Below are 22,680 nucleotides of genomic sequence, written 5' to 3' on the forward strand. Positions count from 1 at the left end.
GAGGCCGCGGCACCAGGCCGGGCCGGGGAGGGACCAGTAACTGTCATCCCGACTTGCGCCCCTAGGGGGCCAGGACAATGGCATTTTCCTTTTGCTAATTTTAGTCTCTGTGATTAAATGAGACAAAATCGGCTCACCTAGAATCAATTAGTCGTCCGATGTGTGAGCTTCGGCTGAACTAGCAGGCAAACACAGGCCTGTTTACTAACGCCAGGGGCCAGGCTTCCGCCTTCCACGCGCAGGGGCAGAGAAAGGGGCGCAGGGACTGCCAACACTCCGGAACCCCAGTTGCTGATTCGGCATCAGCCAGCTCTGTCAGGCACCCCCCACACGAGCTGTCAGCAGGGCTTCCTTGAGTTGAGGACAGTGTCACGAAGCCTACAGAACATGGGCCTTGTGGCGCTCACAGGCCAGGGTTACACTTGGGATGGGACTCTGCCGGCACTGCGAAGAGAGGCGGCGGGAGAGCTTTCATCACGACCAGTAATTGCCAGCGGGACAGCGTGTAGCAAACAAAGATGCCCGCCGCTCATCTTTCCATTGGGAGTCGGGATCAGGAGGGGATCGGGAGCGAGGAGGCCCCAAGGGGAAGGTCCCTATCAGCTCCCCTCTTCCATGCACTGAGCTAAGAGATGGCCAGATGTCAGAGCAACTTGCTGAGACCTCTGCAGGCGACAAAGCGGCACGGCACTATTGGGGCAGAGGAGGCCTCCCCTGTTCCTCTCCACCGGGAGCAGGGTCTCCTGGATGTCAGGTGACAGCGCTGTGGCAGCTGGACTTGCTGTCACCAGCTGTGCTCCCCACACGGAGCTGTGGACACTTTGCCCGTGCTGCACATTGCTAGGGTTCTACGGATCGTGCCAGGTTTTCATTGACCCCCCAAAACCATAAACCTGAGTTACTGAGATGACGCCCCGTCCCTTGTACCGACACCGTTGCGAAACAAGCACTCAGGGTAGCAGTCAGGAGCATCACCGAAACAGAGGACTTCTGCCCTGAAGCACCGCATCGCTTTTCAGAAAAGTAAGCTGAGAATTAATTACACCAGTTTCATACCAGTATTATTTTGGAAATTACGACTATCTCAACATTGTAAGAGTTTAAGTTGGGTTAAGCAGGCTCGTAAATACGCACTGAACGTGCAAACGTAGAACACTGAAATGGCTCCAGTTGCTGCGCTGGTCAACCCCACATTCGACCGCTCTGTGCTGAACACCAATAAAGTAAAAAGCACAATGTACTCACAGAAGCCCCAACAATGAGCTGATATGTTTCTATGGTGATGAACATTTACACAAGGTTTTGCCTGGACATCCTGACCTCTTGGAAGGTATGTAAACAGCACTTTATAGACGGTGTCTCCACCGATCAGGAAAGCCTGGGAAAAATTTCTACGTCCACAGAACACTTAAAATAAATATCTAGCCATTGTTTTCACTGAACAAAAAGGGTCTCCTGGTAACGGTACAAGGCGGTTTGCTCAGCACGACGCCCGGGCTGCAGCAGCCACACTGCAGGCATCTGGGAAGATCGATAGGAGCAGTGAGAGAGGACAGAAAGGACAGACAGGTACGAATTTCTTTCAGCCAGGGAAGAACTTCACACGGGCTCTCCACGGTGTCGAGTGTTTCCCTCTTTGCTCTCAAAGTGACTGTGAGGCAGGACGAAAAGCGTTTTAGTCCCAAGTCACAGAAAACAGCTTTATAGAAAGCTGTGTTAAATTCTACAGCGAAATGATTTGACAGTAGTATTTTCTGCAGATAAGTATACGCACAGACTCATTTAATGCAGCGCACCCAAGACAGAAAAAAACTATGAGGCAATCGAGTTATTAAAACGTGACAAAAGGTACTCTGGGCTAGGTTAAAACAAAAACACTAAGATCTCTAGTCCACCGAACTAAGATGTGCATTGGATTCAAATTCATGGTCTTCAGTATCTCACGATACTAGCCGCACAAAAGTCCTCCAGACTGCTGGCAAATGAATTAAAACAGCAAGCTTCCAGCATGTAAATGAAGAACTGAGTTTCAGGGAGACTGCTGGAACCTCACACCAAAAATGTGAGACACAGTTCTGAATTCAAAAGGGGCGCTCTCAGCACAGGGCAGCCCATCGCAAGGACGGGACATTAGCCGGCACGGGTCTCCCCTCGGGCTCTGGTCGGAGGGGCCTCCAGTTGTCCAGTTCATGGGAGGAAGTGGCGGCTGGTGGGCAGGGAGCTCCCATGGCCACCGTCTGTCCCAGGGTCTCCATGGTCCGTCAGAGGGACCCGTTATGAAGTGTAAGGACGCTCACACCAGGAAAGTCCAATGGCCGCCCTGTGGTCACCCCGAGGCAGCCTCCGGACGCACCTTCACCTCCGGGCTGTCAGAGAGCGGCCGGGCTTTCCACCTGCCCACAGGACAGACATAGGACACAAAAGACAAAGTGACCTAGAAACGGAGAGCAGGGAGAACGCTTCAAACGTACTTAAGACATGCCCACCCTTTCAGGAAAGGGGTCAAGCAAAATACACAAACCCTCTTCCCCCTAGAGCACAGGTTTTCCAGAACAGGAGACCACCCTGGGGCTGGAGGCTCTGCCCCAGAAGACACTGGGCCCAGACGTCGCCCATGCCGCCTTGTAAACCCCTGGCCCAAGCACCAGTGAGACCCAGCAAGAGGACCGCCGACTGGAGTCAGCCTCTCCCACACTGCTGATGTCCTGCCATCGGGACAGACGGGATGCAAGGCCACACGACAACTCGGACAACAGTGTCACGCTGCTTATGTGGCAGGGAGGGCATTCACACCAAAAGCACTAGGAACGGGGAAACACCATGGAAGAGCTTGCGCGTGCGCACACAGTAAGGCCGCCCACGCCACTGCTGCGGGACAGCCCTCCCCAGCCCCGCACCCCCTCCCACGCTCCGAGGCAGCCACTTCAGGGGTGGGTGTGCACACCAGTGGGTGCATACTTTGTAACATTCTCCACCGCAGAGCGGGCCCCTGGCACGGTGGCTGTCCACAGCAGCCTCTATGTGGGCAATGCCAGCCATCACCAAGAACTAAACCACCTTTTTGTATTTCTGCTTTTAAACCATGAGAGTCTTCATGCATCTGTAAAATGCCTGTGGACATGGTGGCGGACTTCAAGGCACATGACCACCGTGGCACCCAGCTGGCCTCCTAGCCACAAGCCCCGCAGCAGTGTGCCCCAAGGACCCGCAGTCCGAACTGCAGTGGTGGTCGTTTACATACTTGTCACTGCAGGAAAGCACACAGACCATGAGACCCAGCGGGTCAGCCGTGCGCAGGCCCCACCCCTGCCCCAGAGAGGCCCACCTGCCGAGGGATGCTGCACCCGTGAGCAATGCCTCCCCGCCCCGACCCCACCGGCTACTCAACGGAATTCGCCCGCTCTGAGGACCTCGCAGGTGGCCTCACACAGCACTGGCCTTCGGGACTCTCTGCCATCTCACCTGTCACACCGCCCTCAGGGGCCGTCCACATGGCCGCCGCGCCAGCATGGCCTTCCTCTTAAAAGCTGAACGCACATCCACGGTGCGTTCACGCGGTGCACCACGCGGTGTTTGCCCACGCGGTGTTCGCCCACGCGGTGTTCACCCACACATCCCCCGACCCACTGACAGGCTCGTGGGCGGCCTCCGCCTTCCGGCTGGGGTTAGCGACGCGGCCAGAAAACGAGCTGTAAATACCTGCCCCCCCCCCCCGGCCCGCCCCCTGCCTGCCATTCTCTCGGGCACACACCTAGACGTGGGGCGGCTGGGTGGCACAGTTTACTCTCCGCAGACAGCGCCGGAGGCCCGTGTCTGCACACCCGCGCTTCCGGGCCATGTTTGCAGCCACGCTCACAGGCGTGAGGGCGCACTCCATCCTGGGTGTGATCCGCCACGCCGAGGCCTTTCCACGTGCTGCCCGGCCGTCTGCGCACGGTCTGTGGAGACGCGTCTGCTCAAGTCCGCTGTCGCTCGTTTGATATTTGACAAAGGTCCAGCGTGACAAAGGTCCAGCGCCGCGCACCTTCCCCCAAAGCGCCTGGGCCCGCGCCCCTGAGAACTTCACTGTCTGCGCCTCGCACTGGGCGAGGTGGCCACCCGCGGACTCTGCGCCGGCACGGCGGTGACTCTGAACAGTAACCTCGGAACCGGCATTTCCACCGTGTAAAGAGACTCGCAGACGCAGAAACACCTCTGTCCATTTATCCGGGTCTTCTTTAACATCTCAGTAAGAAGTCTTGTCTCCATACACTGTTTCCATGGAGACTTCCCATACCGCCTGCTGGATGCATTTGAACACACCTTGGGCTGTCTTGACATTATACAAGGCATTTGTAATTGGTTTTCTGTCTGTCGCTGTTACTTATTGACTTTCTATAGTAATCCTACATCCACCTCCCTTGCTAAATTTCTTCTTTGAATTAACAATTTATCTTTAGATTTTGTACGATTTTTCAATAGATGGTATCACCTGTTAATGACTATTTTGTTTGTTTCAATTTTTCCTTTTCTTCTCTAACTGTACTGGTAAAGAACTACAGTGGTATTTCTTTTTTTTTTTTAAGGTTTTATTTATTTTTAGAGAGAGGGGAAGGGAGGGAGAAAGAGAGAGAGAGAAACATCAATGTGTGGTTGCCTCTCCCAGGCCCCCAACTGGGGACCTGGCCCCAACCCAGGCCTGTGCCTGGACAGGAAACTGAACCTGTGACCCTCTGGTTCGCAGACCGGCGCTCAGTCCACTGACCCCCACCAGCCAGGGCCACAGTGGTATTTCTTGTGAGAAATAAAAGTATTTAAGTTGGCCTCCACATTTTAACGTAGACACTAGTAGAGTTTTCCATCATGAACAATGCCAGCCACAGGCGAGGTCGCACCGCACGAGTTCCCTGCCTGCTCAGAGGCGCCCGCCTGACTTCACTCTCGCTGACATGAACTCTCACGTGAACTCTAGGCATAGGTTTTCCCAATGAGTCCACTGCATCTGGCACCCCTGGCAGCGCGGGCTTTTCTTGAACATCTGGTCATCTTCAGAGTCCCTCGACTCTTTATTTAAGAGCTTTGTGCCCTTGTTCTCTCTGTCATCTCCTGCTCTCGTGATGGTGGACTAGGCCTGGGTGAGGTGTCTCGGTAGCTTCCATCCCTGCGGACACTGGGAAATCCCGACCCGACTCTCAAACGCCAGGACCCACGCCCTCTACTCCCTCCCCAAGCAAGCGTGCTGCTGCCTGCGGGCTGTGGCTGCCCCCGAGCGCCTGGCGTGCGCTGTCCCTCACACCCTTCACCAGCACAGCCTGTTTTTGTTAGAACCACATCAAAGGAGAACCTGAGGAATCCAGATACTCGTAGACGACTGGAAATGCTCCGTCAGCGTGCTCACAGATGTGAGACGAAATGCCGTCCGGCAGGACAGCAGAGCGCAGTACGCGGCACTGCCTCCCGTGCAGGAGACCAGCCCCACCTCGATCAGACTCGGCCTCTGCATCACTCTAGGCTTCCTACCAGCGAACCCTCACCCAGCAGAGACATAAATCTGCCAAGTCCCAGGAAGAGCAGCCCACGCCGCTCAAGCCACACCTCCCAAGCCCTGGACCCTAGACACAACACCCAGGGTTCCCTCTGCTCACCTCCATGTCTCAGAGGATTTGCCTGCACCAGAAAATTTATGTTTGTAAGCTGAGTTATTCAAGCAAGGACATAAAATATATGTACACACCAATTATCACTATACAATATAATTCAAGTACAAATGTTGACAGGTAATTTGGAATGATATAAAATACAGGGGGTGGGGTTTAATTGGATTCCTCTAAAATCGTTTCAATTAAAATTAAAATATTAATTAAAAAATGACAGAAGTGACAATACACAGGAAAACCAGCCCAAATGAGCAGCCTTGCCAGCATCGTGCAAGGCTTGTGGGAGCCCAGAGAGCGGGGCAGGGTGCCCTCTGGGACGCAGACACAGAAAGGAAAGACTCCTCCAGAGTCTTGGGAAGGGGTGTCTGCGCCCCAATTTGGAGAAGTTCTTCTTGGAACAACACCAAAGCCATGAGAGCCCAACAGCTCCAAAGCTGAAGAGCAGAGGCCAGAAGAAAAGACAGGGCCGCCCCTGGTGAGGGAATCGGAGCTGATTCAAGCAGGGCCCACAGAGCCTCCGGTCCGAGTAAAGGCCCTGAAATCAACCACTAACTGAGTCTCGACAACGTTCCAGATGAAGGGCCAGGAAGCCTAACAGGCAGAGAGAAAGCACGGTCGGGGCCGCCGACACAAACGGGCCAAACCAAAGAGCTTCGGAGTGGCAGACCACGTTGTCACAGAGATCAGGAGATTAAACAGCGACGTGATGAACAAATGAATTTACAGACAAATAAATATGAGTTTAAAAGCCAAATAAATACAAGGTTTTAACAATCGCAACTCCAGTCTCCTGGGTGAGCCCTGGTCCTACAGCTCTGTGGCAGGCATCGTCGTCATGTAAAAAGCTCTCTAGTTAGACTTAAGTCTGACATTTAATTTTATTTTCAAATAAAGTCCTTTCTAGCCAAGGGTGGATAGTTTTCAATTCCCCCAAAAAACATTCTAGAAAAGAGACTCTAATAGACAATGACTATCTCATAAAATTGTTTCATGAATATTGGAAGTATTAGGGCCAGTTTAATGAAAAGTACAATTACTTTAAAATCTAAACCGGGTGATTTTTTATTTCCTCCCTACCAAAACTTTTCCTCATTTAACAAAGAGCCCTGGATTATGAGACATTTGTTAGCAATTTAATCATCATATAAAATAAAGTTTGAAGTTTAGTTACCTATTAAATGTAATACCTGCTTTTACAGCCTACACTGGTGTTAAGATAAAAAGTAGATCACGAAGCCAACCGTCCACGCCGCGGGAATTTCTCAGATCACTTCGCTACTGTGCAAGGTGATCCTGCACAAACCTTCCTGGTGCCTCGGTTATCAACTGTCACGCAGCCCCGCATCAGAGCACCCAGCAGTCACGGCTGCTCCTCCCGCTCCGCAGGTGCCCTGCCAGGGGATGGGGGAGGTGGCCATGCCCTGCAGCAGCACCCCAGCAGCACAGGGGACCTGCCAGCCTATCTCACGGATGGAGACACCACAACAAGTGCCACAAGTCCCAGGTCAGGAAGGGGAAGAGCTGGGGTTTCGGGCCGGCCTTCGGAGAGCCAGGGCTCACCCTTTGGCTGCTACACTGTTACACAAGTAAAGAGACAAGCCGGCCGGAGAGTAGGATGCTCCCACTTTTTGACAACTCGAGCACACAAGAGTGCCACACAACAGTCCAGTTCCAAGTTTCAGACCGTCACAAAGTGCATGGGCCGGGCGACACAGCAACGCAGCTGCTGCTGAGTAAACACGGAGCTGCTCCTAAAGTCCTCACTCCCTCCCTCCAACATGCAGTTGTGCTGAGAACAGGGACAAAATTAATGTCAGGCATGAAGTGGATGATTCTGTTTAAAATCTTTACAAGCTCAGATAAGTTTTAAAGGAAACAAGTGTAGGCCTTTCCTCAAAGCTGCACAGGTGTGCCTTTCCCTGGGGTGCTGCCCGCCCAGCCTCCTGGTTGCGGAGCTCGGCCTGTCACCGCAGCCGCGCCTTCACGGCAGAGCCACGGCTCCAAGAGCAGCCTCGAGCGCACTGCCACCAGGGCCTCGGACTCGGAAGATATTCCTTCTGGTCCTTGGGGTTTCTCTGGAAGAAGCCAGTCCTCCCCACTGGGGGAGGGTTGTGGAAGCCTCCTAATAACTTACTGGATGATTTTTTTCCCGGAGGTGTTGGGGAAATCAAGTTAGCACACAACGATGCTGAGTGCGACAGGGCTCCGCTTTCTGCAGTAAACTCGAAGATCAAAACGCGACCCTGGGTGAGGCTTCTCGGAGGCTCCCAGCAGGAGTTTCCCTCCGCGCTCGGGCTTCCTCCCACCCCAGCAGCCCGACCAAACATGCGCTTGTGCCACTGACACTAAGCAGTACTTCCTTAATCACTCTTTCCCAACAATTTATGGATGATCAGTGGCAAAAACAAGCAAAAATAATGAAAGAACGCCAGGAAAGCTCCCCGCGACCGCGCGGGGCTTCCTCCTCCTGCCTGTGTCTCCTGAAGGCGGAGGCCTGATACAAATTAGCCACTGGGGGAAAAGTCATCTGGCCATAAAATACAGTACAGGGTCACTTTTATGGAAGTTTGCCAAGAGGGACATAAACCAGGACAGTTTCAAACTGTGACACAGGATAGAGACATATTAAAGCGATCTCTGACCCTCGTGCGCAGGCCGTCACGGCGCTCGGCTTTATGGCCTTCCAGCACCGGCACCCAGCTCCTCACCCCACCTGGCCGGTCCAATTAATTAAGAAAGGAAGTCACCTCCAATTCTGTACTTTTTGCTTTTATTATCAAGCACTCCGTTTGAAGTTTCAGGAGTTAACCTCCTAATCCCACAGAGCGCGTGCTGTATGCTCTGGACGTGGGGGGCTGTCTGGGTCCTCGGGTAATTGGTCAGGATGTCGATGTCACTCGGGTTACATTTTATGCCGTGACTTCAAATCAAAGATTGGCACTGAGGTGAGGCACGGGGCGAAGCTGCTCCCAGAAACATCCTTCGTTTTGAATTAATCTACCATAGATGAGATTTTTTTCACTCTCATTATGTTATTGAATGTTTTCCTCACAACATTTTAATTCTAAGGGAAGAGGTTGAAATATCGTATGAAACAATCGCACCCCTGACTCCCACTCAAACCTCAGCTGAGGGTCCATCTTCAGGGCTCCTCATGCACTCGGATGCCACCCAGGTTGTCGCGGGGTCCCTTCCCAGGCACCACGGGCAGAGGAAACCTCACGGCCATCCACTCGGCTGCGAGGGAGTGAGCTGTGGGACCCAAGCCCCTCACGCTCTGGTGCACGTCCCAGGGACAAAGAGAAAAACTGTAGAAAACGCGTCTCCAACCACAAAACAAAGACCAGCAGATGCGGCCTTTTCATCAGAGCTGGAACACGAAAACGTAGGTGTGGGGTCAGGTTCCCACACACACGGTCACCTGTGACACTCGACACAACACATGTGGACAGGGAAACACTCCAAAGTTGGTCAACATTTCACTTCTAGCAACAAGCTGGAGTTCCAAGATAAAAGTGACCTTCTCACTAAAAAAAAAAAAAAAAAAAAGCTTTATCAAAACCACTTACATTCACCTACCCTTGAGAACTGTAAAGAGTAGGAACTGCACAGAGACGGCCTCCTAAAATAGAAACACACGCCATGGCAAGGAGGCAGAAGAAAGGCTATTTAAGGCCCTTAAACGGACATGGTCAGCCCCCCAGGCCTAAAATGTCCTGTTTGAATTAACATAGTGGTTTAATTAAAAACTAAGTAGAGAATTCTGCTTAATTTGATTTTCAATTCAAGCTCTGCATCCGCCCGTGGCTAGTGGCCAATTTCCGCATCTCGGCACAATATGCAAGGGGCTGCTTTAAAATTGATCGCCCAGGGGAATCAATGGGAGGACGCGGGGCCATGTGCCTCTCCGGGACCCCCACCAGACCCAGACGCAGTAAAACAGCACCAGGAGGGTGGCCGAGGAGCGTAGAGGGACTGTAACTCAGCCATGCTGCAAGTCTGTCACTGCAGAGATCACGGTGCTAGACCTTCCAATTAGAGGTTTTCTAAGCTCTCCTCAGTATCGCTGGGGACCGGTGTGTCAAACGTCACCAGTGAGCAAAGAGCTGCTCAGGGACACAGAGGAACTCGTGGACCTGCCAGCTGGCTGTGCAGGCCGTGGGAGTGCCTCAGTGAGTGCCAGCGCCCGGCAGCCATGGCACAGCCTGGGGCACCACGAGAGGGCTGCAGGTTTCATGCTACCTGGGACCCACACCGGTCACACCTACGCCCTCGGAGCACATTGAGGCCTGACACTGAGAGGCTCGGGTGTGCACCTCACACACCCACACGTGACCAGACAGTGCTAACGGCCCTTGCCACGTCGCTGGCAGTGACCTAAAACTGGAGACACACGATACGGTCCAGTATGCACCGTCTGCAAGCAGGTTGGGTTCTGTTCCCGTCCATGCGGTTCCAAAGTGGGAATCTTAGCAACTGCCTGGGATGATAAATAACTAAGAGCTAGCTGCATTCGGGGGCTTTCAGGCAGCCCTGCGCCACACCAGTCCTTTCCACGACAGAGTGCTTACCAGTCAGATGCATTCCGCTCCGGGCAGTGGCAATGGCAGCTCTCACCCACTGAGCCAGGTCCTGGACTGCGGGCTTCGCTTCCCACAAACCCGCTCCTCTCGTCTGACCTCACCCGGCAGCAGGCAACCGTTGTCGCTGCGCCCATCTTACAGAGAAGCCCCGCTGAGGCGAGCCCGCCCAGCAGTCCGACCCCCATCTCCACACTCTGCTCTCTCCTTCAAGGCCCCCCCAGCACTCACCCTCCCTCCGCAGCCTGCCAGCCACAGCCCTGGCCCTCCTGCCCTAACAGCACTGAGGACCACGGCCGCCGGCGGCACTGCCTGCACACTCTCCCTCCGTCTGTGCAGCCGTGTGTGGGTCACGCACACGCGTGGGTCGACGATGCCCTGGAATCATTCATTCCCCACGTCCGTCCCCTCGGCGACGCCAATGGAGCTGGTGACCCAGAGGGATTTTGACGACGGTAACGTGATCAAAAATGTGCTTAAAAAAATCTTTTCAGTCGTGTAGAGAGAGATGAAGTAAAAAATTTAGATGGAAGAATTCTATACAATTGTAGGTGCAAAATAAATGGGGTTGGCCAAAAAGTCCGTACGGTTTTTTCCATAAAATAAGGCACGTTTTTCATGTTCACCTATAACTTTATTGATTTGGATATTCTGAGCATGTCGGCTATCTCCCACATGGTAGAATGTGGATTGTTTAATTAATGTCTCAATTTGATTGCTGTCAACCTCAACTGTTCTACCCAACCACGGGGCATTGTCCAGCAAGGAATCTCCAGCACGAAACCTCACAAACCACTTCTGACACGCTCGATCAGTCACAGCACCTTCTCCACACACGGCACAAATCTTCTGTGTTTCCATTGCGTTTTTACCTTTCTTGAGATAGTAAAGCATAATATGCCGAAAATGTTGCATATTTTCTTTCATCTTCAATGTTAAAATGGCTACACAAAAATTCACCAGTTTTGGTAAGTTTTTTCTTAAATGCATGCTGATGTGACAGCTGTCACAATACAATCTAAAGCAATTGCTTCAAATGAAGTTAAAGACATGGAAAAAAACAAACGAACTTTTGGGCCAACCCGATGCATCATGACGAAAGCCAATTCCAACATGTAAAAGCCAGTTTTCTCCCTGACGGGTGTGGCTGGCAGACACAGCCACTTTCAGAGCGCAGGGCCTCCTCCTGGTGGGCGCTGCAGACGCTGTGAGGGCTGGTGTCTGCACCCGGAAGGCAAGCCCACGACCCCGCACTCCCACCGTCACCTGGGGCTCTTCTCGGCCCCGCAGCGCACGGGTCTGCAACGGATGCCCTTCAGGCTTAAAACCAGAGAGTCATCAAAATGTGAGGCTAAACTACTGCACCCCTAAGAACCCACGGAGAGTCACATGGAAGAAAAGCACACCCACCGCGTACCCCTGCCCGAGCCAAATCCGCGCACCTGACGTCACGGCTCTGTTCACAGTGAGACACACACTCCCACTCCAGACACCAAGCACGAAGAGAACCAGGACTTAAGAAGCATGTGGTGCCTGCAAATAAACCACGACACTCGGTCTCACTTCACCAAGTGTACGAGTCACCCAAAAACCACTAGGTACTCAAATCTTTGCACTGTATTCCACAAATGTACAGCAAAGCGCTCCACGGGCAGTAAGCAGAAACTCTCTTCCTTTCCCTTTAAACTGCCACATCGAGACAGAAAGAGTCACTACACCCTGGACAGGCGGATGACGGGGGTGCTCCCGCGAAGTCTGCTGGGTCCTCCTCCACCGCCCGCCTCACCCCCGCAGGAACTCACAGCACCTCGGGGACCCGACTGTCTGACAGCGCATGGCTGAGGGACATGCCACAGGCCCGAACAGTGCAGGTGAAACAAGTCACATCAGGACACATTCTAAAAGTCCGCGCCAGGCCTTAAACTGCAGGAGGGAGCCTGAGGAAGGGGCAACTGCTGCTGCCCGCCGGGTGCCCGTCCTTGCGGGAGCACCCCACCATGCCACGTGCCCACAGACACACTCAAAGGTCAAAGGTGACTCCCACCCCATGGACAGGCAGAGTCGTTCAATAAGCAGTATTGCTAATATGACTGTTAATTTCATTAATTACATTAATGAGATGTTGTTCATTAAACTTTTTACATTCCAGTCAAACAGTGGTTTAGCTAATTTTTTACAGTTCAACATGAATAATACTTACCTCTCCATTTTTAACTGATTTGATTCCAATGCACGGTTCACTCACCTTTTTCAGGCCAGCAAAACCTTCTGACTCCAGGAAGAAGAAGGCAAAGGGCATCAAGACAAACAGACAGAGGTTGGAGAAGAGAGAAGCGAGGTTCCACAGACCTGCAGGGGCAACGCAGGAGACAGGTTAGGGGCCCACAGGCCTGGCCGAGGGAGCGCCGCGCCACACGGCAGTGCCAGTCAGAGCTGTGCTTCCGACCAGTAAAACTACGCAGTAAAGCAGTGCGGCCTGACAAGCGACCTGACCCTAGAAATCGGAAAGTAATTATTTAAATTTTGTGTAACTTCAGGACACGTACCTATTGGTCAAAGCCAATACAGAAATCTTTCCTCATGCCCTAAAATAAATGCACTAAAGATATGGCATATGTAGAGACCCAGACACACAGCCTCCTTCGACATACTGGCACCTGAATATCTGAATCAGAGCCACTAGCATTTATGGCGCACTTAATAAATGCCAGATACTCTACGAAGCATTTTACATGCATAATCTCATTTAATTTAAGCCTCATTAAAACCCTAAAAGGAATAATTAGCATTTATTGAGCCCTTCTGTGCCAAGTGCTAGTCTAAGTGATTTACAGACAGGATGCAAACCCGTTCACTCATCCCAGCACCACCCCCCATGACCGCAGCGAAGGCGGGTCACAGCGTGTGGAGGTTGCAGGGCCAGCCAGTGGCAGCGCCCACTCCTGGGATGTCTAAAAAGCACCTCTCGTAGGTGGCTCAGTGTGCACTGCCAAGTGGGAAAACAAAGGGAAGACAGGTAGGCACACTCCCATAGCCCTTTCCCTTCCTGGCATATTCTGCGGCCTCAGAAAACCACAGTAAAAAGCAACTAAGAACAGATTTATAGAAAGAGACCTTCACCTGTGTCCTTCAGGCAATACTTGGCTCAACATCTCCTGCTCTTTAAAGGTAAAACACCAAAATTTAAAACTTACTTTCAAAATGATGGCAGTGTTCTTTACAAAATTTATGAAATCCAGACTCAAAGATGAAAACTATGCTACAGTTACAATCCAGTGCTTCTGACGCGGGCAACTAACTGCCACTCCGTCCTCGCCCTGTTCACGAGGCGCAGGTGGTCCAGGCGCTAAGACACTGCAGCGGGCGAGTGGAACAGACACCGCTGCCCCGGCGGCGTGCACTCCAGGAGCGAGGGTCTGCCCAGAGCCCCTTCGGAACAGCAAGGCACGCACGGCACACACCAAGCGAACAAGCATGTGCTCGTACAGGCCGCCTGGAGAGGTCCACCTCCTCCAGCAGGTCCGGTGATAGAAGTAACCAAGTCAGCTCACACTTTCTTTCAAAAACTTCCACAGATTCAATAAAGCTGACAATAATACACTTACCTTAGCAAAAAATAAAATGTTTTACAAAAAGTTTAAGACAACATCTTACATCTTCCAGGGGAAAACTTTCACGGGAACGTTCTACCGTAACAAGGGTTCTGAAGTGCTTTTCTATCCCAGCCCGGCAACACCGCAGCCCAGTCTTCCATCAAAGGGGCCGTGACTGCCGCAGTGGACGCTGTGCTGTGCTGATGACCTGAAGACCTCAAAGGACCGCGGCCGCCTGCACAACCTGCAGTTCCGGGGCCACCTGGGCGCCTGCCCGCCTGCACCCCAGGTGACAGCCCTGCCAACTCACAGGTCCCTGTCGCGAGAGCAAGGCTGAGGACCTGTCCACAGGCGGTGTGGGGAGGTGAGGGAACCAGTGCCGTGGGACAATCAGTGCAGCTCAGCCCCTGAGCTGCGTGAAGGGACTTGATATTCCACGTCACCGAATGTGAACAAGGAAGCGCCCTCTCTGTAAGAGCTCGTGGGCCAGACGAAGGAAGGAGACTTAGAATGAATTCTCGACTGCCAGTGCAAAGTGAAGGAAATCACGGCGTATAAAAAGCAAAAACATGAACTTTAACTTACTGACATAATGGTCATCACTACACAAAGTGTACAACTTCATAAATTTGGACAGACGTGCCCCCCAGTGACAGCATCGCCACAAACGAAGTACCGCACATGCCGGCCCGCCGCCGCCTCCCAGTCCGCACACACTGCCGCCGGCCACTCCTCACCCCTGTTTCTAGAAAAGGCTGTATTTTCTACAATTGTACATACTTGGTACGTGTGATGTGTACCCTTGGTTTTGTCTGGCTGCTGTCACCAAGGGTAACAACTTGAGATTTTTCAACACTGTGATGTGCATCAGCAGTCTATCCTTTGTACGAGTCGGACGGAATTCAGGGAGTGAACGGCAGCCATCTCCCTGCAAACCGGGCCGCTCCCAGTCCCCCACAGAGCCTGCTCTGCACACCCACGCCCCAGGCTCCCTGTGGACACATGCCTTCACTTCCTTGGGGTAAGCACGTGGGTGTGGAACGGCTGGGTCACAGACTAGGAGTATGTCTGATGCTCTAAGAAACTGCTGGAACGTTTCCAAAGTGGTTGTATAATTTTACATCCCCAGCAGCAGAGGTCAAATTTCATCCGCATTTTGCCAAAACAGGGTATACGCGATCTTTTAGTCTCCGCCACTCTAGCGGTTATACAGGGGAGCTCGTTACTGTGTTGATTTGCGATTCCCTAACGAGTAAGAACGGCAGTGAGCATCTTCTCGTCAACTTATCTGCCACGTTTCCATGGTCTCCGGGGACATCTCTGCACCGCTGCGGCCTGCTGTTCACGGGGCTGTCTGTTCACTGGCTCCAGGTTGGGCAAGTCCTTGATCTGCGCTGAACACGAGTCCCTCATCAGACGTGTCACCCGCAGAGATGTTCTGCCAGTCTGCGCACTGTCTTTTCATCCTCTGGACAGTTGGTTTCAAAGAACAAAATGTCTTAATTTTGTTGAAGTCCAATTTATCAAACATTTTTTTCACAGCAGCCAGGTCATGCTTTAATGGATAGCATCTACCCCAGAAACTGTGGCCTGGGCTGATGTCACAGACTTCCTCCCAAGTCTCTTCTGCACGGGTCACAGTTCCAGGGTTTACGTCTACGATCCTTCTGACTGCTTTTTGCAGACGATGCCAGGTATAGATCCAAGTTCATTTTTTGTCTCTGGCTATTCAATTATTCTAACAGCGTTAGTGGAAAATGCCCTTTTCCCCCAAATTACCTTTGCACCTCTGTTGAAAGTAAATTGACAATGGACACGTAGACATACAAGGTCTGTCCAGAAGGTGTCCAGCCATGTACTAGGAAAAACAGAGACATTTATCAAAGAAGAGACAAGACATAAGAAACATTGTACACAGGACAATGACATCTCAGTCCCCTTCAAAGTAGGCACCTTGGGACCTCACACAGTTCTCCCAGTCGCCATCAGCTGCCCTATTGTATTTTCCTGAATCTCATCAACAGTGTGAAATCTCTTTCCTTTCACAGGTGATTTTAGTTTTGAGAAAAGCCAGAAGTTGCAGGGTGCGAAATCTGGGCTGTAGCGGGGCTGAGTCACCTGGGTGATTTGACGTTTTGCCAAAAAAACTCTGCAGCAGACGTGATGCGTGAGCAGGTGCGTTGTTGTGAGGAAGCCGATCACCAGTTGCCCATAGCTGCAGCCTTCTGAATCATCCAAATAGTTGCTGTGGAGGGATGTTCAACCTTAACACAAACTGTGATGCAAATGCATTTCTCTGCTCACTCAGTCATTTTGTTTTGTTTTGACTTAAAGATCTTATTCATTTATTTTTAGGCAGAGGGGAAGGGAGAGAGGGAGAGAAACATCAATGTGTGGTTGCCTACTGAGCACCCCCTGTTGGGGACCTGGCCCACAACCCAGGCATGTGCCCTGACTGGGAATCAAACCAGCAACTCTTTGGTTCACAGGCCAGCACTCAGTCCGCTGAGCCACAGCAGCCAGGGAGTCACTCAGTCATTTTGAATGCAGTGGCCACATGATACACATGCTCACTCAAGGGCATCTACCGCCCCCACTGACCAGTACAGGGAAGTCGTCTTTGTTCACGCATGTGCATTCCAGTCCACGCTCCTTGGCTGCCAGGTTACATCAATGTCGCCCAAACTGTTCTCATTGTGGTAACAATGGCCACACTTTGTCCAGACAGACCTCACACCCTGGGCTCTGCTGTGCTGAGTTGATGGATGTGTGTGTCTATCTCCACGCTGATGCCACTTGGTCTCAATTACTACAGCTTCGAAATAGTCTTTGAGTCAAATACTAAGGCCTCCAGTTTTGTTTTCTTTCAAAGTTGTTTGTGCATTTCTAACTTCTTAGAATTCCCATCTGAATCTCAGATGAGCTGGCCAATTCCTACCAAAAAGGTCTGCTGGGATTGGGACTAGGACTGTGTTGATCCACAGGTCAATGTGGGGAGAAATGATATCTGAACGGTACTGTCCTTGGGTCCCTGAGCACAGGCTGCCTCTCCGTTTACTGTGGGACTCTAACTTTTTTCCGCGGGGTCCCACGGTCCACAGTGTGCGGGCGCAAGCATCCCTAAGGGTTTCACATTTGTGACGCCACTGTACTTCGCTGGCATTGGTTCTTAAGTCAACTTCCGATTTTGTATTGCTAACCTACAGAAGTGCATTTGAGTTCTGTATATCGATCTCATATCCTGAAACCTTGCAAAATTCACTTATTGGTTCTAATAGCTTTTTTATAAGAAATCCCACCAGAACTTCTACCTAGACAATCAGATCACCTATTAACAGAGGTCTCCTTTTTTCTTTCTAGCCTGAGTGTTATTTGGTGAAACTCACCAGAACAAGGTTGCACGCGAGTGGTGAGAGGGGACATGCGCCCTGCTCCTGAGCCCGGGGGACACGTTCCGTCTTTGTCTATGAAGTATGGTGTTACCTACAGGGTTCTTGTGGAAGCTCCTTATCAGGATGAGGAGATTCCCTTTCGTGCCTAGTTAGCTGAGAGATGTGTGTCAAGAAAGAACGCTGAATTCTGCCAGCAGCTTTTTCTGCATATATGGTGATGACCCTGGCTTTTGTGGCATGTGGATGTGATAAGCTAGTCACTGGTTTTTTCCCCAAGTCCTGTTGTATCACCCTTTTCCCGTACTGTTGCACTTGCTTGGCTACAGTGTTGTTTAGAATGCACGCGTCTATGTTCAGGAGGGACACCTGCCTGCAGTCTTCCCGTGATGGCTGTCTGGTTTTGGTATCAGGGTAATGCTGGCCTCAGCGAGTTAGGGCATGCTCCCTCATTTCCAATTTTCTGAAAAGGTATGTGTAGAATTGGTGTTATTTCTTCCTTAAATATTTGGCGGGCTGACAGTGAAGCCCCCTTGGCCTACAGTCTTATTTACGAGAACGTTTGCAGCATTTCCACAATGTCTGAGAGGGGTCCAGGAATTCTTGCCAGCCAAGGAATTGTTCCACTTCTCAAAACTGTTGAATTTGTTCAGATAACACTGTTCATAATATGCATGAATTATCCCTTCAAAGGCTGAGACTGTGGTGATGTTATCTTTCTCATTCCTGATACAGGTAATTGGCGTCTTCTTTTGTTATTTGAGCTTACCAAGGATGTTGATCTCACTGATTCCGTATGCTTTCTCAGTTTTCTATGTCACTGGTTCCTCCTCTCATCTTTTATTTCCCATCTTCTTTCTTTGGGATTTATTTGCTCTCCTTTTTCTAGTTTCTTAAGGTGGAAACTGTAGGAATTAATTTGACACTTTTTTCCCTAAAACATGCATTTTAGTGCTACAAACATTTTGAAATGGCTTTTTTCCATTTTTATTTAGTTTAAAGCACTTTCAAACTTCTTTTGACTTCTGTGACCTATGCATTATTGTGAAGTATGTTATTTAGTTACCAAATACTAGAGGGAATTCTACAGACACGCGTCTGTCACTGATTTCCCGTTTAACTTCATCACTGTCAGAGCACATACCTCGTATGACTTAAATCTTTCCACAAATACGGAGACTTGCTGATTGGCATCGGATATGGGTCTCTAACAAACGTGCTCAGCGTACTTGAAAAAGTGTGTTCTAATACATGCAAATTAGGACAAGTTGTTGAAGAGTGTCATTCAACTCTTCCATATTCTTAGTTTTTCCTTCCTACGTGTTCTACCAATTACTGAAGAATGGATATAGATATATCTGAATATAATTGTGACTTTGACTATTAATCCTTTCACTTCTATAATATTTTGCTTCATGGATTTAATAGGCATTTATTATCATGTTCTTTTGATGAGTGAATCCTTCATCAAAAGGTCATTACCTTCAGCAGGTCATTACGAAATGACCTTCTTTATTCCTCACCCTTTGCTGATACCCACACACCTACTGCAGCTTCCTTTTTGCCAGAACGAGCAGGGCACGCCTTTCTTCTATTCCCGTTAACCTGCTTGCATCCGCAGACCCGCCCCAGGTTTCTTGCAGGCAGCACAGATTTGTGTCTCCCTCACTCATCCCACCTGGCCACCTCTGCCCTTGAACTGGGGTTCAGGCCACTGAGGCTTACCGAGACGGTCAGGGTAAGTCTGTCAACCGGCTCCTTCCTCCATTCGCCCCATTGTTCTCTGTCTGCCCCTTCCTGCTTGTTCTCTGCTGCTTGGGGCCAACTCTTCCTAAGATCCCATTTCAACTCCTGTATTTGCTTACTGACCGCACCTCTTGCTGTGCCGTGCACCCCTCTAACTCATCACACTGTGCCTTCCCCGACAGCACAGCCACCCACGTGCCCCCTAGGACCCTACATCCATGTTTCCCTTTTTCTCCTTCCACCTTTGTACTTCTGTGCTTACACGTTTAACTTGTACACATTGCAAAGCAACGCACCACTGCTATTTTATTTTTGAAATAACCAATCACCTTCAGTAAGACACACAATAAAGGAAAACTATAATGTTTACCCACAAACTGCACTTCTAGGGCCGGAGGTCCACACTGCTAGCCCCCTAGTCAGCCTCCGCCCACGGGACTCACTCTCTGCGGTACAGCCTGCCAGGGATGAATTTTTATCTTTGTGTATCTGACACTGTCTTTCCTTTGCTTTTATCTTGGAAAAATACTCTTGCTGGACTTAGGTTGGCAGGTAATTGCCATCTGGCTGGCATTTTCCCCACAAGAAAGAGCCGATTCTTACCCTTGCTCCTCTGCACTTGGGTGTCTTTTTCTCTGAATGCTTTTAAGATTTTGCTCCTTGTCACTGGTTGGGTCCCATCTGCTGATACCTCCCGGTAGAGCTCCTTGCACACGGGGCTGGCGGAGCTTCTCGGATCAGTGGGTTTATGGGTCTCACCTGATGCTGACATAGTCCTGGCACTGACTGTCCAAGTATTTGTCTCGCCCCTCCCTCCTGCAGGAGCACCGTCCCCCGACGCCCTGGTCAGTCTCCTGCCACTCTTTCCTCCGGGGGTCTCTCTCTCCCTCTCAGTCTCCTACTGCTGTGTTTCCAATGCATCTGTGTCTGGGCACACATACGCCCAAGCCTGCTGCACATGGACACCCAAGCCTGCTGCACACACCCGACTTCAGCAGAACGACCACTGTTCTGTAGCATCCTCTAACAGAACAAGGGACCCACGCTTCTGTGACGGAAAGACCTCTGAGGACCTCAGCGGCCCTTCACGTCTGGCAGCCCGAGCTTGCGGCGTCAGCTGTGTGGCCTGGAAGGGGACATGGACCCTCACGTTCTGTTTCCTCCTGCGTGAAACAGGCTTGTCCCTGACTCCCAGCGCTCTCAGGAAGAACAGAAGAGAAACAACACACCCCGGTGTTAAACCAACATCCGTGCCTCTCCCCACCGTCTAAACACACCGCAGATGGCAAAACACTGGAAAACTCTAATGCACACCAGCAATTGGACCAGATAGAGACAAGAAATGGGTAAGTTACAGCTAAAGTTGGCTCTCCACCCTTTCCTTACAGAATTATTCTCGTTGCCCTGACTAGTGTAGCTCAGTGGCTTGGGCATCATGCTGCAAAAGGAAAGGTTGCTGATTCAAGTCCCAGTCAGGGCACCGGCCTGGGTTGTGGGCAAGGCCCCCAGTAGGGGGTGCACGAGGGGCAACCACACATGGATGTTTCTCTCCCTCTCTTTCTCCCTCCTTTCCCCTGTCTCTGAAAATAAATAAATAAAGTAAAATAAGAAAAAATACACAAACTTATAAAAAAAGACATAAAACTCTGCCCTGGGCAAAAGCTCACACATCAGTAAAAGGACCCACCCTGAGGAACCCGCACACTGATGACAAGACAGTCGTGGAAAGCCCCAGAAGGAAGGCTGCCCCAGCAGATGCAGAAGGAACGGGCAGCAGTGTCTGCTGAACCCGTGAGGAAAACCACCCAGATGACCGCGAAGGTTCTGAACACCCGCCAGCTGCTTCAGTGGGTCGGGAACCTGGACGCCTTCTTTTACGTATGGAACTTTAAATATACATGTTATGTAACATTTAAAATGTCATTTCCCCTAGCTGCCCGTTTCCCGGGAGACTCTACATTCCTGCTGGAGCCCTGACCACCGCGATCAGGGGACGGATGTGATGTGATCTGGACCCCCACTGCAGAGGTGTGTCAGCCCGGGACTGACCGCACAGACGACGATGGAGCTGAGGAACCCCTCACCTAGCGTGCCCTTGTAGCAGCCAGACGTCACAGCGCGTCCCCTGCTCCCGTGTTTGCGGGATGTGGCGTAGACAGACCCACGGCACCGCTGCTCATGCAACAGGAGAGCAACACGTTTGCGCGCGGCACATGACACTGGGTTGGGAATGACACACGACCGCGGTGCTGCGTCACGAGGTTGCTGCACTTGCGCTGTTCTGTAGGGGGTGCTCCTTTGACTGCACACACAAGCCGGCAGTGAAACAGCGGCTGTGCTGAGCCTGCAGTGGCCGTGCACAACCCCCCGCCCCCTGGTTTATGGATCGTGTCCCCCGATGGCAGTGTGCCCTCTTGCGCCAGATTCAATCCCGCATTGTCTCGTGCACTCACAAGCCGGGCAACTGATGGCCCAGGGGTGATGGGCTGCACCGCGTGGCCTGGCGTGCAGTGGCCCGGCCACCTAGGCGTGTGTGAGTGCGTTCTGCCATGTTCGCACGAGAGGAAAACTGCCTGACAATGCATTTTTCACGGCGTGCTCCCATCGTGAAGCTGCCCACGGCTTCCTAACAGGAAGAATTTGAGAGTTGGTGGTTTTCTCCGATACGATCCACATGAATAACGGGCTTTCTTCAAAGTCCAAATAATTAAACGCAAAAAATTAAATTTATTAGCCATAATAAATAAATGTGAAAGTTTTAGACTTAGCGTATGCTAATTTAATTACCAAGTCTGCAACATATAAAGTTACTGTGAGAATATCTAATATACAGAAAAATCACAGATCTAACACACATTCCTAAGTAGTAATTATATCCTTAGCAACTGTCTAAAACTTAGTAAGTTCCCGGCATCTTGCAAACATGTACCAGACAGACTCACATAAATATCCCTAAGAATGTTTCTATAGTTTTGACAAAACACTTGTCAAATGGAGCGTGTAACTAATGGAGCATGTGACTAACAATACAGAAGTAGTATCGTGACAATTCACAACCCTTGTGGTCTGTCTACATCAGCACTGACGGCGGCCTGTCCGAAAGACAGCCAAGGCCTAGTCCTGAAAGAAGTATCCGAATTCAAAGGGTTACTTAATAACCCCAAATACTCAGTGTGAAACAAAACCGTGCCAGACAGAAAGCCAGGCAACCACAGGATGCACTAGCTTCTAGCTCCCTCTGCTGGGGTCTCGAAAAGCCTCGCGACACAACAGCCAGCCCCAGGCAGCGCGGGGTCACCCCGTGCCTCACACAGACAGGGAAGTCCGGGAGTCTGCGCAAGAGAGCTCATCCGCATTCAGCCAAACTCCAGAACTTCCAAGATGGTAAAACTGAGTTAAAACCAATCTCTCAGTGGGACTGAGGTTCTAATCTAATTGTCAAAAAGTGACTCATCGAATTTTTTTTAATTATACCAAGAAAGCATAAGCCTCAGAAGATGATGTTTACTTTTGAATTGTCAGCGTTGTGAGAACTTCAAAACTATAATAGCCTCTGCTTATTTATTTAGAAGACAGGAAAAAAAAAACAATTTTCACAATGAGTTGTGAAATTTTTACCTTAACAGAACTTTTTTCTTTTAATAAAAAAGCAACACATGCCCACTGTAGAAATGTTACACAATGCAAATACTAAAATAAAATTTTATCATACTGCCCTACCACGCGGAGAACAGTA

The 22,680-nt window shown here is 50.8% G+C and overlaps 1 protein-coding gene across 1 annotated transcript in view; it reads right to left on the bottom strand.

The window, feature by feature from the left end:
* The window catches only part of LMBR1 (limb development membrane protein 1), an 80,311-nt gene that overhangs the window by 38,720 nt on the left and 18,911 nt on the right, over positions 1–22,680 (bottom strand). The window contains exon 5 of the mRNA XM_053926750.1: positions 12,462–12,565. Within this exon, the coding sequence (XP_053782725.1) occupies positions 12,462–12,565 (104 nt within the window). The remainder of the gene's footprint in view (positions 1–12,461; positions 12,566–22,680) is intronic.

Source organism: Desmodus rotundus, chromosome 6 (genome assembly GCF_022682495.2).
Source record: "Desmodus rotundus isolate HL8 chromosome 6, HLdesRot8A.1, whole genome shotgun sequence".
Classification (NCBI taxonomy): Eukaryota; Metazoa; Chordata; class Mammalia; order Chiroptera; family Phyllostomidae; genus Desmodus; species Desmodus rotundus.